Raw genomic sequence first — 15,390 nt, forward strand, 5'->3', positions numbered from 1 at the left:
CACAGGACATAAGGGTTGAGAAGTCTCCCTGCGAGCAGGAGCATAACAGTTGAACTTCCTATTCTCTTAAGCCTAGTAAAGTGCCCATTCTGCCTCAGCATTGCCAGGTTTTAACATACCCTCCCAGTAACAAAGCTATAAACAAAACATGCTTGAAAGATCAGTGGATAGAAATGAAGCAATAGACAGTAAGTGCAGTCTTAGCTTCCTGTGTCTCTGGTGGTGGGAGCACAGCCACTAGAGTACCAGTCTTGTGTACCCTCGAAGGCAGTAGATGGGAGTGGTCCAAAGTGACAGTGCTCTGCAGAAGCCTCCAGAAACTTGGATCCAGCCACCTTGATTCCACAAAGAGGAATATACAGAAGCCACTCAAATAAGCATTTCTGCTGCAAAGCCCTATAGTCTGAAGTATGCTCACAGCAAAGAGCTGCTCCTGCCCACTTCACGTAGCAAGTAACAGCAGCACAGCAGCCCACCAGCTAGAGCATGCTGGTCATCAGCCAGGACACAATGCTGTTACTCACTTTTGATCATGCTGACATCGTTGGCCCCATCTCCAATTGCCAGGGTCACAGCCTTCTTGTACTTCTTCACCAGCTCCACCACTTGGGCCTTCTGCAGCGGAGTCACCCGGCAGCAGATCACCACTTTGCACATGCAGGCTGTTCTCACCAGCTCCAGCTCCAGATTCCCTTCCAGTGCATAGGCCTGAGAAGAAAGGGCAAGGGCGGGTCAGACTAGCAGCAACTCACAGCCTTACAAAGCAGAAACAGTGGGAAGAAAATAAGAACTAAACTAGTTCTTTCATTCAGCATAAGGAAGGTATGAGAYGCCTGATATTCTCAGTGCTGCAGCAAGTGTTTCTCTCACCAAAAATGTCTATCCCGTCTCTTCACTAAAAGTGACCTCAACTGAATCTGGCCGTTCGGTCAAAGGGAATATCCATGTTGCACAATATAATGCCATGCAGAATACACCTACCAGCTTGGGTCTTGGAAGCATCACAGCCATATTAACACAACACTTACTCTGGCTAATGTATCCTGACAGTGCAGTAGAACTGTCAAACAATAGGAGCAGTGCATTAACACAGCTGTTTCTGGACCTGAGCTAGCTTACATATCTCCATGAGAGTGAATTCTTGCTCATCCTTCCTGGTTTATTTTTTAAGCTCTGACAGATCTGTGCTATAAATAGAATAGATTTCAACTTGGGAGTACTTAATTTAAAAAAAAAGGAAAAAGCTATACTCAGGTAGGCATGAGAAAGCAAAATACAAAATCAGACAGAACACGACTTTATTCTGAGTGCTGACCTTTTAATTAAGTCAGCGTGTTATTTCTATTCTGGAAGTGTACAGTTAATTGGGTGTCTGGTTACCTCTCCAGCTCTGCATGGGAAGGAGGGAGCAGTGTTAGCTTTTCATATTTCTTACTGATTGTGCTTCTTGAGTCTGTGCTTTGGTGTCTCTACTCAGTAGACATTCATGGAAGGAATCTACGTGACTGTCTCCTCCTCTAAGCCATTGCAGCAGGGCAGCTGCCCTTTCTGCATAAGGCAGCCAAACCTTAGGCCAGATGCCCTTTCTTCTTAAAACAGAGAGCTGTGAGTCACTAACACCCCCGCTTCCCTGCCATCAGTGACAGGCAGGTTTGCTCAGCAAAAGAGACCTTTTCATGATTTAGTTTTAGTATACTGGCCAGTCACTGCAGTTAGAGATGTTTTTTTCCCACAACATCCTGACTGCACAGCACTAGCAAAATGTTATCATATAGTAACTCTACTAATGGCACTGCACACAAATCAACTAATTGTGTGATGATGCCWTTACAGACACTGCTGTGCCTCTGTTCTTTTGCTTTGTTTAAGCAAGACCACATGCACACATAGTCCCAGTGCTGCCATCAGCAGCCATCACAAGTCTTGCAGATGATGCTCCTATATACCTATCTCTCTTATCCTTTGTGTGTGCAGTTGATTACAAGAAAGTGGAGAACAATGCATTTGTTCTTACTGAATTGCATTCTCTATTTTTCAAAGTATCACCCCAATTTGTTAAAATTATTTTCAAATCTAATCTTGAACTCCCTCAAATTTGCAGTTCCTCCCAGGCTGGTGTTATCTGCAGATTTAAGAAGCTTGCTCTCTTTTTAAGCAGTTAATTAAAACACTCAATATTGAATAGATGTGGGATAGCCCCCTGCAGATGCCACTTAACTGTATGTTTTAGATCAACAATGAGCCATTAAGAGCCATAGTTTCCAAGCAGTCCTGCATCTGCCACATAGCAACTTCATCTAGATCATATTACTTCAGTTTGCTTAGAAAAACATCATGGGAGAGAGCATCAAATGATTTATTAGTCAAGTTATATAATATCTATCCTATCTATTAGTGGAAAACAGATATATTTAAGAGGGTATGTTCTTGACATACTTGAAATCCATGTCTGATGTTATCTTATCTTCTTGGTGCATCCATAGACTGCATGGTTATTTTTCCAGTAACTGTCTGGAAATCAAAATTAACCCAGCTACCCTATTCCTCTTTCTGTTCACCTAACATCAGGGCCAATTTTTCCCTATTCCAGTCTTATGAAACCTTGCTCAGCACCCCTGATTTTTCTAATGGTTCTGAGTTGCTGCCGACAATTTTACAAGAATTATCAAGAGCTCTGGATCTAACCTTCATCTAGGAAAAAAAATCCAGAACCCTAAGGTAAATTTTTTAAAGCATTTTCAGATTTCCCGTATGTCCCTATCACGTTAAGTTCTTATGAGAACTCAGTCTTAACATGACTGAACCTTCCTTACCAGGCTATGGCCATTGATAACAAGACCGTACACCCCATTTGCTTGTTCATCAGGTAGAAGTTTTGCTTTTTTGGAAGATTTTTCAAACTGAATGTTAACTTCATCACTGTCCAGAAAGGAGTCTGGCTTCATCTTTTCCCTTGCATTCCTACAAAAACACCCAGAATAATAATTAATAGATTGTAAACAAAGATATATATATATTTTATTAAATCAACTTTATGAAAATAAAAATATTATGCTTCCTTTTGTTAATTTAGTTCAATTTTCCCTGTATCCCCACTACAACACGCATGGATTAGCTGCTCTTGTTCATGCAGTTCACCCATGTGCTTCTGAAACTCTAATAAGTGTGTGCTAAATGCGAGCTGACCTAAAGTCTCACAAATCGTCTGAGTGTCATGAAGAACATTATCCCAAAAGCCATCCCAACTTTCTGTGCATATTGTCTGGCAACTACCTCCTTCAAAAGAAAAGGGCCTGACTTCCCCATTTTTCCCTGAACCTAAGAACTGGTGTTAGGCAAGTTCCTAGATAGTGCTAGAAGAGGAACATATCCAGGGAAAGAACCACAGTGTGGATGAACTGCAACAACAGTGCAGCAACTTCATAGCTCAGGCATAGAGTCAAAGGCTTTGTGACTCCAGATCACCAGTCCAATGTCAACCCATTGTGCCTGCCTGAGTCTGCTTCCTTATACATCTGTGTATATTTAACATCTTGGATCAAGAAGCTTCAGAGTTTCTCTTCACAGAAGATTTCTACACCATGTTCAGCTAGCTGCTGGATCATTCAGGGAGTCAGCTAACCCTTAGCTAAGGTCCCTGCAGTGAGCTGCACCAGGTAAAGCACACAGAAAAGATGGAATACTACAAAGCTGCTTCATTCCAGCGTCAACACACAGCAATGAAGCTGCATATTTCAGCCATTTACCTGAGTTCATTAAGTACGTCATCAGATGTGCTGCCTTCAATAATGAAAACATCTGCCATGTCATCATTCAGCAAGTTACAAGAGTAACCAATATTCACTGCAGTTTCTGGGAAAGATAAATCAGGAAGATAAGCCATCTTAGGAACCCTGAATTCACCCCACAATCTCTGTGGCCTTTTTAGATACATGACAAAAACTCTCCTTCTCATCCAAGAAAGTCCTGAGCTTTTCAGAGCCAACAGTTTAAGTGAGCCAGGAGAGTCACCTTGATGAACACCGTGGCAAATCTCCACTAATGGCTTCACAAGGCCACAGAAAAAAAAGAATTCTACCAAAACAAAAAGCTTAAAGCATCCATCAAGTCAATGCCCTTGGATCATTCAAAACATTTCAAGTTCATTCAAAATTTTTTCAGGTTATTTCAGTTTTTAAATTTTTTATTTCTTTGTTGGAATTTAGGTCAGATTCCCCCCCCCAAAAAAAAAAACCCAAAGCATAAGTTCTGAAGAAGAATATCAAGAATTTTTGTTTAAAAAATACTGAAAACCAGTGTTTTGGCATTTCATAAGCAAAACTATTTCATTCCGAACATGACAAAATGAAACACTTGATTTTTCTCAAAAATTCTCTGCTCTTTTTTTGAATTAAATGTATTGCAAACAGTTTTGTTCTCCCTGAAATACCATTGTTTCAGCAAAGTTACTGGATTCTATTCAAAATTTCTTCCAACTTAATGCTTTCTTCAAAGGCCTGTGTTTCCCCCATTTTCATTCCAGATCATTAATCCCAGGACCAGATTAAAACTGACCTAACATCAACTTTAACATTAGCCCATATCCCAGTTCCTGGAAAGCAGGACTAGATTTTTCCAGTCTTCTTTGCCAGGACAGGTGATTGTACTAAAGGGATACCTCTTCTTTCTCATAGTGGAAAAGAATATGAGGAATATTGCTTCCTGGCTGCTTTTTTCCTTTGCGTATGACAGGGACCATGAGATCCCCTCTGTCACTTCTCCAAAGGCAAAGGATGCTATATTCATACTATCTCCAGCCTTAGGACAAGAATTAAGAACATCTACTAGCTACAGTTATTTGGTCCAATCCCAGTTAACTGGAGTTTTGTCTAGATGGCAACCAAGCAAAGCCCTGTAAGTTTATCCTCTGTGCAGTTTTTAAAAGGAGAAAGAATCAGAACATGGGTCTTTTCAGAATCATCCCACCAATGGGAGAGAAGAGAAACATCCAAAATTGTAGCCTCTTTACCTTGTTTGTCTCCAGTGAGAACCCATATCTTAATGCTGGCTTTGGCAAGAGTCTCTATCGTCTGTGGGACTCCGTCTTGTAACTTGTCCTCAATYGCTGTGGCACCTAGCAGCTTAACAGAAAACAGTAGGGAATCTGTAAGTCTTCCCATCATTAACGAAGGAGAAGCATTGGACCTCCAGGTAATTACTCAAGCAAGCACAAATGAAATCCAGGAGCAAGGTGGAGCTGACTTTCATTTTTCCTCAGCAAATCTACTATACAGAGTACAGCCCTGATCCTGCAAACAATCTAGTCTGTAATCTCCCAGACTAAGATGGACTATGAATTTCTGTGAAATTATTTGCCAACATGTTTGCAGRGCTACAAATAGTCTTTATATTTTTCCATGTGGTCCTTTCACAGCAGGTAGAGATTTAACTATGTGACTAAAAGAACTGTGGATCCCTGACCCCTAACCTCCATTGGCATCTTCCAGTGTGGATCTTGCTCCCAGCCATACTGTACAGCAGCTGTCATATGGCTGCACAGCATCTCCTCCAGCCCACAACAGAGCTGTCTCCACCCCGCTCCATGCTGCCACACAATACTATAAACCACAGACTGTACAAGAAACAAACTTGCATTATGATACAGTTATTGCTTTTTCTGCATTTGGAGACACTTGCTGGCTTTAACCTATCGTGAAAGGGACATGAAGCTTTCGCTGCTAGCTCAGGTTTAGGCAGCATCTGCCACCACCTACCTCCTGCTGTTGGGGRACTAAATTCAGCATTTGGCTTTCATCCCAAGGTCCTTTTTGGCTTCCTGGGATGTTCATAATTCATCTGTTAAGAGTGTTATTAAAGCACATAACTCTGAGGGAACTTCTCTGTAGGGATCTCAAAGCTACACAATACACATTTTACATCAGTGGTCCATGGTCCAGCTACCAAGAGCTTAAATGCTTGTAGCATACAAAACCACCTCCTGGGAGTACCTGTTCATTCTTGGCAGACCTCTGAGTCCGGGTTAGAAGCCCAAAGATGGACACAGATATCAAATATGCCCAGCAACACAGAATAAGGGTTTGTATTCCCCACAGACATTGTCTTTCTGGAGCTGCAGAAAAACACAATAGCACTGTTGTATCTGTGACTGGGCACTAATAACAGGGACAGCTGTGCAATCATGCTATGAGTTATGCCAGGCCTTTGCCTGTCTGCCCATGGCTAGGTATAAGAGCAGTTGGAGGAACAAGCATGCTTCCTTCCTTACTGTGGCTCTTCCTTAGTTTTTAGGAGAGTCAATGTTAAATTGTATTTTTGTGTTATTCAAAGCTCTGAACATAACCATTCCATCCCTGTTCCACCTTGCTGCCTTTATCTCCTGACTCCTTCTCAAGATCCCTAGCATTAAACACAGGGACTCTCATTCTTAACTGTCAACCAGACTGTGATACTTGGCAGTTCTCTACACCTACATAAGACCCTGCTACTTCCTTCCTGACACTGTCCTTCAAACTCATTCTCTGTCACAAGACAGGCTTTCCTACACCCACTCTCTGTCCCTTCCTGCAGCACCTTCTGAAAGTAAAGCCATCCCAGTACAGGGTACAGAGAAGGTCTAGTGTAAATGGAAGTGTTCTCCTTCTGAACCACACTACTTCCTCCTGCAAGCCCATGACCTCTTCTATACTCAGACCATGAGCTTCATAGTCCTTTCTTGCAAAGCAGGTKGTTCCTTAGCCTCCTAAACCTCCATGCCTTTCCTGCTTTGAACATAACCCATAAGGCATTTGTTTGATGTATTCTCTGAACTGGACAGTTAGCACTTTCCACTGCTGTATTGAGATCCAGGAGGGCAGTAGGCTCTGCCCCATGTACTATGCAATTTCCACCTGCCTCCAAAGGTCAGCAGCTTCTAGGCTCACACTTACTTCTTCACAGGCCCTGCTGGCATCCTGAACATACAGCTAATGGAAGCAGCAACAGTACAACTCCCAGGGTTTCCAAGATTTCAGAAGAGCACAGYTGTGTGTGCAAAGGCTGAACTGCTTCCCCTCAGATCCCACAGATCTTATCCTTTTCATTCATTATTCATGGCTCTAAAACATAGGCAAACCCTGTGGCATTCAAAAAGCTGTAGTAATACTCATGGAGAAAAGAATGACTTGAAGATCACAGTTTAGCCCTATTTCAAATTGACACAAACAACTTCATGGACATCATCCCCCATCTTGCCCAGGGCTGCAAGAACAAAGACGACACTCTTTGAAATGGAGGGGGACCTGGGGATTATTCACTGCCTGCCATTTCAAAGATAGAAGAATAAATACATCAGCCATTTGCATGTACAAAGGATAGCTATGAAATATTTGTGTCCCTGTCATCTCCCTTAAGTTCTGGTATGCTGCTTCATCACAGAAAGCTACTCTGACACCCCTGTGGGTTAAAATAAAACTGTTCCCATGCACTGATGGCTGACATCCCAGTTACTGGCTCCTCACAGAGACGCCAGTGAAAACCCAGGACTGCCATGCTCCAAACCACTCCAGGCACACAACCCACCAAGCTGTTTGCAGAACAATGTTTACTGAAGCCATACTGAGCTGTTTATTGACAAACTGCTATCCTTGCCACCTCCCCCAGAGCTTGGCCCAGATTCCATGAAATACTAACCATTAAATCTTTTTCAATCTCTTCATACAACTCCGACAATTTATCTTCCCTTCCTTCCAAGGCAGTGCTTGCTACATGGTGACGCTTTATCCAGTCCTCAAAGTATTCTTCGTCCAAGTTTTTATAGGCCACAACGAGCGTCCTCAAACCTTCACCAGCAAACTCCTATGAGACAGTGGTGAGGCAGAAGAGGTCAAAGAAGGACAGCCGCCTCACTCAGGTTTACAAAGAACCCTCTTTGCAAATAACCATTTTCTTTCAAACTTCTTCCCTAAAGTCTGCACAGGAAAGGTGAAAAATCACACCTTAGACCACAAACCTAGGGGTATTTTTTAATAACTAGTTCCACATCACTTTATAATTGACAGCCACTGTCCTTACAGAGACCAAATTTAAAAGGGCTTTCCTACATTTTCGCTCTAAAACTTTACATTAACGAAGCACTTTTTTCCCTTGTTGATATTTCTTAACATGAAATTCAGAATAATGAGACCTATAAAACACACTGAGCTCAGCCTTGAATTGAAACTGAGCAGTGTTCAACATTTTTATAGGTGCAAGTGCTGGTCCAATTGTTTGCTTAGTATGAGCACCATCAGACATGACATCTCAGCAAGTCCTTGTAAGTGGCCTTTCTGCTTATGCTTAACTGGAGAAATGAATCTCAATGTTTGGTGGATAACAGAGAACCCTTTCTGCAAACTGAGGGCCTCCTCCCCATAAGATGACATAAAATTTCTCTCTCCTTGTGGATTCTGAAAGAACAGGCTTGAAGTAAAGTTGTATAAGGAACCAGCCACAGTGGCAGCCCATCTCCCGGTGCCCTGGCCTTTCCTTCACCAGCAACGTTCCCTGGCTCAGGGCAGCGAGCAGAGATGTTTGTGCCCTTGCAACTTCTCTGTCAAGGCTTTCTGTTACCTCGTGCTCTGTACCAGCAGAATCTGGCATTACAAGGGAGTAAATATTGGCCAAAACATCCACCCGTGTGAGTAACCACCTCACAGTGTACACCATCAATGATATAAAAATCCACAAGTTTGAATGCCACATTTTCCATGCTGCCCAGTCAATACGCCCCTATATGATCTGGGAGAAGGGGAGGGGAGTCAGCGTATGCCACAGCACCTGTGTAGTCCTTTCTGGCTGAGGCCTCTCAGATCATAATCACTGCAGATCTAGATTGTATTCAAGAAAGGGAAAGGTTCAGTGGCCCTTTACTGATTGCCTGAGTCATTCCAATCCAAGGCATGTTCAAATGTACTGGGTGCATGCATTGCACAGTAACAGCAGACTTAGGTGCAATTTAGTTACCAAAACACAGATGTGCAGTGCCATTTCAGATGCCCCAATTATCTTGTCTGGCCTCAAGTTCCTACTCCAAAGAAACACAGGTCTTCTAAATGTCCTGCGTTGTATTTGCCATCTGTGTGCAGATGTCTCGAATATACTAGAGCACTTCAAATGGCACCTGGTGCATATACTTAGGCAACTGATTTGAGACCAAAGGCTTTATAAATTAATTTCTTTGTCCATTCCCCATGAAAAATAATAAAATACTTGGTGTTAGGGTACTGCTTTTGAGACCTGCTTTTCGTCCCAATACAAATTGCATTTCCAGCCCAGAGGAAGGCATGAGAGAGGTTTGAATACATGGACAAAAGGGAACCATCAAATGCAGAGTCGTTGTGCAGAAGGAAGCACTTACATTCAGGTGTTCTGTTGTCTCCTCTTTGAGAGAATCACAGGACGAATGAAGCAGTTCAAAAAGAATGGTGTCAGCCCCCTTGCAGTACAAAGTCAAGTCACCTTCTGGACTCCGCACTACAGGAAAGAGGAATAATAATTCTACAAATACCAGACTAAGATACTCAGCATTCATAGCACTTGCATCTAAACAAAGAAAAGTTTTTAGAGACATCCCTACTCTGCCATGTGTTGGCAAATTGCGAGGAATCAAGATGTGCTTTGCTTACAACAGAAGATAATGCAACTACCCTCAACTTTAGTGGTAGCAGCACAAACAACATTTCCCAGACTGTACTGGTCTGAACAGATGCTCTGTTAGATTATGTGGTTCCTAACAAACAGCACCTCAAGGAGGACATGTATGTTCAATAGACAAAAACAGTCTGTTCTTAGAGAACCAGTCCTGCTGCCAGTAAAGGTACTGCCACTCTCTTGTTACAGTTGTGCCATCCCAGTCCCTAAAGTATCTGAGGACGTTGCAAGATTAATAAAGGCTACACTAGGTTTCTTGAACTGTTTCTCCATTTCCCTTGTGAGAAATTGGATTTCTCTACTTGTCTTTGCTTTCTCAATTCCCACTTCCTCAGCTTTTGCTGATAATTTTGAAGCTGACTGGAAGGAAGTAGGTTCCTGCTTTGTTATGAAGGAGATGAGATGTGTAGAAAGCCTAGTGTCTTCAGGAAGCTGCTCCATCATTGTGGTCCAGCTGTGAAGATATCCTCCCATCTACTCAGTTTAGATCTTTATCTAGCACTGTTGCTGTGTTATTGAATGGTTGAGGATGCCCATCGCAAACACTTAGAAGTAAATGTTATTCAGAAAGTGATACAAAGGAGCTGTCCTTGAGAAAGGCATCAAAGCAGAATGAGGGCAAACTTGAGAGCATAAAAAGTCAGGAAGGAAAGAAGGGAGTGAGGGGGACATACCAATAACAGACATTCGCTTGCGCACATTGTTGAAATCAAGAATAGCCAGCAGCTTGTAGATTTTTGTTTCTCCCATTTCCACAACAGTGATGGTCTCCGGTGTGCGAGCCCGAAAAACAAATCCAAAGTTTCTGGCAGCAGTGACGAGGGCTCCCTCATCAGGAGATTGGGCCTGATACACCAAGTTACCTGACGTGCAAGAAAAAAAAAGTAGTATCACTTCTATCTTGCTCCTGAGGCTAAACAAATACAAGATCAAAGACCTTCCACAGCAGTTAGCCATCTGTTCTTCTGTCTATCTGCAAAGATGTAGCACTAAAAAGCACCTTGACTGCAACTCTCCATACAGTTCCATCCACCCTATTCTCCAGGTGAGTGCAAGAGAGACCCTAGCCTCTTTTGGGGGCCTTTATCACTCTCTTTGGAGTCCAACAGATCTCACTGGGAGGGCAACTTCCTTGGGTTTAACGACTTCTAGTTACATCTGCATGTGTTTTTCTCATCAGTACTTTCACTTTACATGTATTAACAGTTCTAGCCTTTAAAGCACCAGGAAAGACAGAACTTCATCCTAACAGGGCCAGTACTTGCAGGAACACTGGATGAGAAGACCTAATGAGTCTCCAGTGGATAAGTGCCATATGCTCTACTCTTTATAAGAGTTGGTGCAGAGTAGAGGCAGAGTGACGCAAAGCATCTACGCATCTTCTTGGGGAAGCTGTGGCACTGCAATTTCCAAACTCCAGAGATGTGGTGGTTGCAGTAGTATCATTCCACCACAGGAACACATGAGGAGTGGGGGCACTGGTTGTCCCATGTGGCACCTCCAAAGACACAGATTTGCATGTAGCCACATACTACAGAAAATCACCAGGGAGTCAAAAGGAACAGTAACAGCTTCTGTGGAGAAAAGACATACTATGATGCAGGGACATTAGCCACTCAGTCTGGTGCCTTCAACAGTCCTCACCTTCCTTCTTCTCTTCTGGCATCACTGTGTGACAAAGTGAGAGTAGCCGGAAGAACCTATGTGTCGGGACATCACCCAGCTTCACAGCTTCAACCAGCCTGTGGTCATAGAAGGCAAACTTTGGGTCGGCTAACTGGTTGTATGAGAAATCAACCTTCTCTGTTTTCTGCAAAAATATTGTTCAGCATTATCTGTAAAGCTCTCACATCTCTGTACACCAGTGACCACCCACCATAGCCCCCTCTCTTTCTTACTTTTACAAAAATCCCTCTCCTATAGCACTGTTCACAACAGTGAACACTGTTCACATCACCAGAGGCTGATGAATCTAAATAAATGGGAGGCCATGTAAGCTATTGAATCACAGAACAGGACAGGCACTTGAGGTGCCTTTCAAAGCAGCACTCTAGCTGATAACCTGATTAGCTAAAGATGCCTCCTGTATTAAGCAAATGCTCCTATAGAATGCCTGCTAAAGGATTTCTGTAGTGCAGAAATGCCTGCCTTCACAACACACGCCTGTTTGGAGCTGTTATGCTCCTGATTTCAATGGCTGTCAGCAACAGGGGAATGTGGAGGCCCAATTTAAAACAATTCAAAAGGCTGTGTTCCCCACCCTATTCTCTCACAGCAAGAAAAAAAAAAGATATGGAAAAGGATGGCAGACAAGTGATGTAAAGGTTCAGCTCCACAGGCGCTGCCCTTTTTGCCTCAAACAAGGAGTCCCAGTCAGAGTGGAACGTAGCAGAGAAACATCCAGAAGCTCAAAGCATGATGTGTCATGCAGGAATGTACTTCTGAGCCTGCCCAGGAGAATTCAGACTCCCGCCCCATCCCTGGAGAGCTCAGAGTTTCCAGGATGGGAGTCATGCTTTTGACCTGCGCATGCTGGCATTTAGCACTTACCAAAAGAGCACAGCCCCCTTTGCTCCCCCACTAGCCAGCACAACAAGCTCTGGACACTGCTACACCATGGATGCGTGAGAAGCAGCCCTTTGGCCTGCAGGATTCTGTTCCGTGGGGTAGCAGGGGCAGGAAGAGCTGCCAGGCAGCTCGTTGGCAGCAAATCAGCATCTCTCCCCAAGCAAGTCAGCCCTTCAAATTTTTTTGCCTGAGCAAGGGCAGTCTGTAGGCACAGCACTCGGTACAAATAGCCAATTTGAATGGATAATTTAAGTTTTAAAGGGCTTGGAAATTAATCACTGAAATGAGGAGTGGGATTTTTATCATCTTGCCATTTGTTACTTGGATTACTGCATACAGTTTTCAAACATTTTAGGCAGTGAAATCCCAGACAGGCAAGTTTGTGACAGCAAGTAGAGGCTAGATAGAAATGGGAAGGTCACTCATTTTCACACTTTCTAATGTCCAGGCATTAGGAGAATTTGACAGCGACCTTCTTACAGATACAAGCTGAACTCACTGATTCCCAGCTAAAATTTTAATTCACTGCCAAGGATAATAGCATTCACCAAAGTCCAGGTTTCCAACAAACAGCAATGGCCAAGTGTTCAGAGGAGCTGGGCATGCAGTAGGATACTATGTGAAGCTGAGGGACTAGCAGGCACTCAGGATGCCCTCCCTGCAGGTTTAAACCAGGCCTACTGAAGGGGAATGCAACTCTGACAATCCTCTGAGGCCCATCAGAACAGACCTCCCTGTTGTCAGGATCAAGAGGACCATGAGCGCGAACCGTGCCTGGGTGGAATATACCAGGAGTCCACTGGCACCTATGGAGAAAGCACAGAGCCTGCCTGGTTAGTACTTGAGCACTTACCTCATTTATTTCTATCCTTTGGCCAGCTAGGTCATACACATCACCTGAAAGCAAGAGAGACTGGGGTTATAGCCACAAACGCCAGCTAAGTGCAGTCTCTAAGCCTCTCTACCACAGGAACTAGTTAAAGTTTTAAAGCTAGGATCAAGTTAAAAAGTTTCAATAATCACACATATTTTGACATGAAGACTGAGGACTGATGATCCATATCAATCTGTCCCTTTGTTAGTCCATAACAAAATCCAGAATCTCATCTCAACTGCATATGAGTTTATCCTCTGAGAACTGTAGCCAAGAGACCTTTAGACACCTCCTTCTCAATGGAAAGCCTAAGCGTCCAGAGTACCTTCCCAAGCAGCAGAACCAATTCATCCTTTCTGATATGGCTTTCCCAAATGCACCTGAGCAGGCAATCCAAAGAAGTGTATTACAAGGAAGAAGCTAAGCACTTAGAAAACAATAGGGAATAGACAGTCTGCTTTATTTCTGCACATTTCCCATTCATTTCTTGAACCCACAYCCTATGTCTATGTTCTGTGGTGACATCCACTTTGGAAAAGTCAATTACAAGATATGAATAAACAGACTGAATATTTCTCAAACTCTGATTAGCAGTACTAATGCTGGTTAGCATAGTAGTGCTATTGTAGATATGATGGTCTACAGATACAAGCAAAATTTACAGGAAGAAACAACTTCTTTTATTGGACCAACGAATAGCACTGAGAAAAAAGACAAGTTTTCTGGCACACTATAGTCCATCAGCAGGTCTGACACAGGCACAACAAACATCAGTCTACAAATAAGCTGTGACTAATTTCTCTGGGGGAGTATAATGATGTYAATCAATTAGACAGTTTGTGAATCCTTGACACCTCCTGAGGAGTACGGAGAAAACAGTTCTGGACCAGACAATGAATGAGCTTGTTAAGCCAATGACTATTAGGATCAAACAGAGCTAACAACTTTTGTTTCCCATTTTTTCCAACTCCTGACAACCTTTTCTCTCTTCTAGTAGGTGAAGTAATAGTTATGGCTGCAGACAAATAACTGAGCCATTGAGTAGGCCTTGGCCTAAGGTTAAGCTTCCTGAACAGGATGTGGAAAACCACTGCTCATGACACGAGAAATTGCTGAATGCAATAGATAACCACATGAGAAGCTGACAAAAGTTACAGATAGAGCCGTGATGGATGGCTGATTTCACAAGTGGTTAAGAGGGAGTTACATGAGAAACAGCTGAATGTCACAGATAGTTGGAGGGAAATCCTGGGGACCTTTTGGGGGGTGGAGTCTTGCAAGGTTAACAATACCTAGGTAACAATATCAATAATACCATATAAGCCTGAGATCACCTTGACAGCAATATCAGAAAAGACAAATGTGGGTACAGATGTAGCAAAACTGGGACCAATGGGAAAAAAGTAATTAGGGGCAGGTTCTTTATTTAGGAGGATACTAGGACAGAAAAAGGGAGGTACCACAGTGGCAAAAAGGAGAATCAAGGTTCATAAAAATGATATTAAGATATGCAAACAATGTAATTAGGACTGTCCAGGAATACTTGAGAGGCAGCCTTGCACTTGATCACTGCAACTGGAGTAGGACAATAAACCAAACCTCTTTTTCTGAGCATAACACATGAGTGAGACAAACTTCCATGGTCAGGAGGACTGGGGTAGGTAGAGGATACTTTCCCCTGCAGAGGGGAACACCCAGACAGACAGACAGATCGAACATCCTGGCATCAGCATATCAGCACCCATTCCAGGCCTGACGGCATCAGCAACCATCCACCACTTCAGAGCAGTAATTCTCACATAATACAATTTAAGTCTGTCCCACTTCTTATAAGACTGTCTCTTCTAGATATCATTTTAGTTGCTGTGGACTGAGGCATATAATGGAATAAAACCCAGAGAATAAGATAAACACATATCATACCATAGGATTTGCCATTGATGGAGCACTTGTTGAAACACATGATATTCTGAGTGAGAGTTCCTGTTTTGTCTGAGAAGATGTACTTGATTTGCCCCAGCTCTTCATTGAGTGTGGTGGTACGGGCCTGAGCCGGTGTGTCATTCACTGGGTAATACATTTTACGGTCCCAGTCAATGTAGAAGCTGTTGCCCAAGCGTATAATCTCTACACTGGTGAAAGAGGAAAAGAAGATGATGAAATATTCATTAGTTTAAGGGACAAGATCTTTATCTTAAGCACTACCATTAGTAATTGAATTTAGAAAACAACTTTGAAAGTAATGACAGGGAGTACTCATCAGGTGGTCCTTAAAGTCTGAA

The 15,390-nt window shown here is 42.9% G+C and overlaps 1 protein-coding gene across 1 annotated transcript in view; it reads right to left on the reverse strand.

Moving 5' to 3' along the window:
• The window catches only part of LOC112967748 (phospholipid-transporting ATPase ID-like), a 75,647-nt gene that overhangs the window by 11,627 nt on the left and 48,630 nt on the right, over positions 1 to 15,390 (reverse strand). Inside the window, exons 13-22 of the mRNA XM_026069219.1 lie at positions 15,032 to 15,240; positions 13,088 to 13,131; positions 11,311 to 11,476; positions 10,341 to 10,529; positions 9,374 to 9,489; positions 7,669 to 7,833; positions 5,009 to 5,120; positions 3,747 to 3,852; positions 2,814 to 2,961; positions 525 to 708 (exon numbers count right to left, since the gene is read on the reverse strand). Of these exons, the coding sequence (XP_025925004.1) occupies positions 525 to 708; positions 2,814 to 2,961; positions 3,747 to 3,852; positions 5,009 to 5,120; positions 7,669 to 7,833; positions 9,374 to 9,489; positions 10,341 to 10,529; positions 11,311 to 11,476; positions 13,088 to 13,131; positions 15,032 to 15,240 (1,439 nt within the window). The remainder of the gene's footprint in view (positions 1 to 524; positions 709 to 2,813; positions 2,962 to 3,746; positions 3,853 to 5,008; positions 5,121 to 7,668; positions 7,834 to 9,373; positions 9,490 to 10,340; positions 10,530 to 11,310; positions 11,477 to 13,087; positions 13,132 to 15,031; positions 15,241 to 15,390) is intronic.

The sequence above is a fragment of the Apteryx rowi genome, unplaced genomic scaffold (genome assembly GCF_003343035.1).
Source record: "Apteryx rowi isolate R43461 unplaced genomic scaffold, aptRow1 scaffold_289, whole genome shotgun sequence".
Classification (NCBI taxonomy): domain Eukaryota; kingdom Metazoa; phylum Chordata; class Aves; order Apterygiformes; family Apterygidae; genus Apteryx; species Apteryx rowi.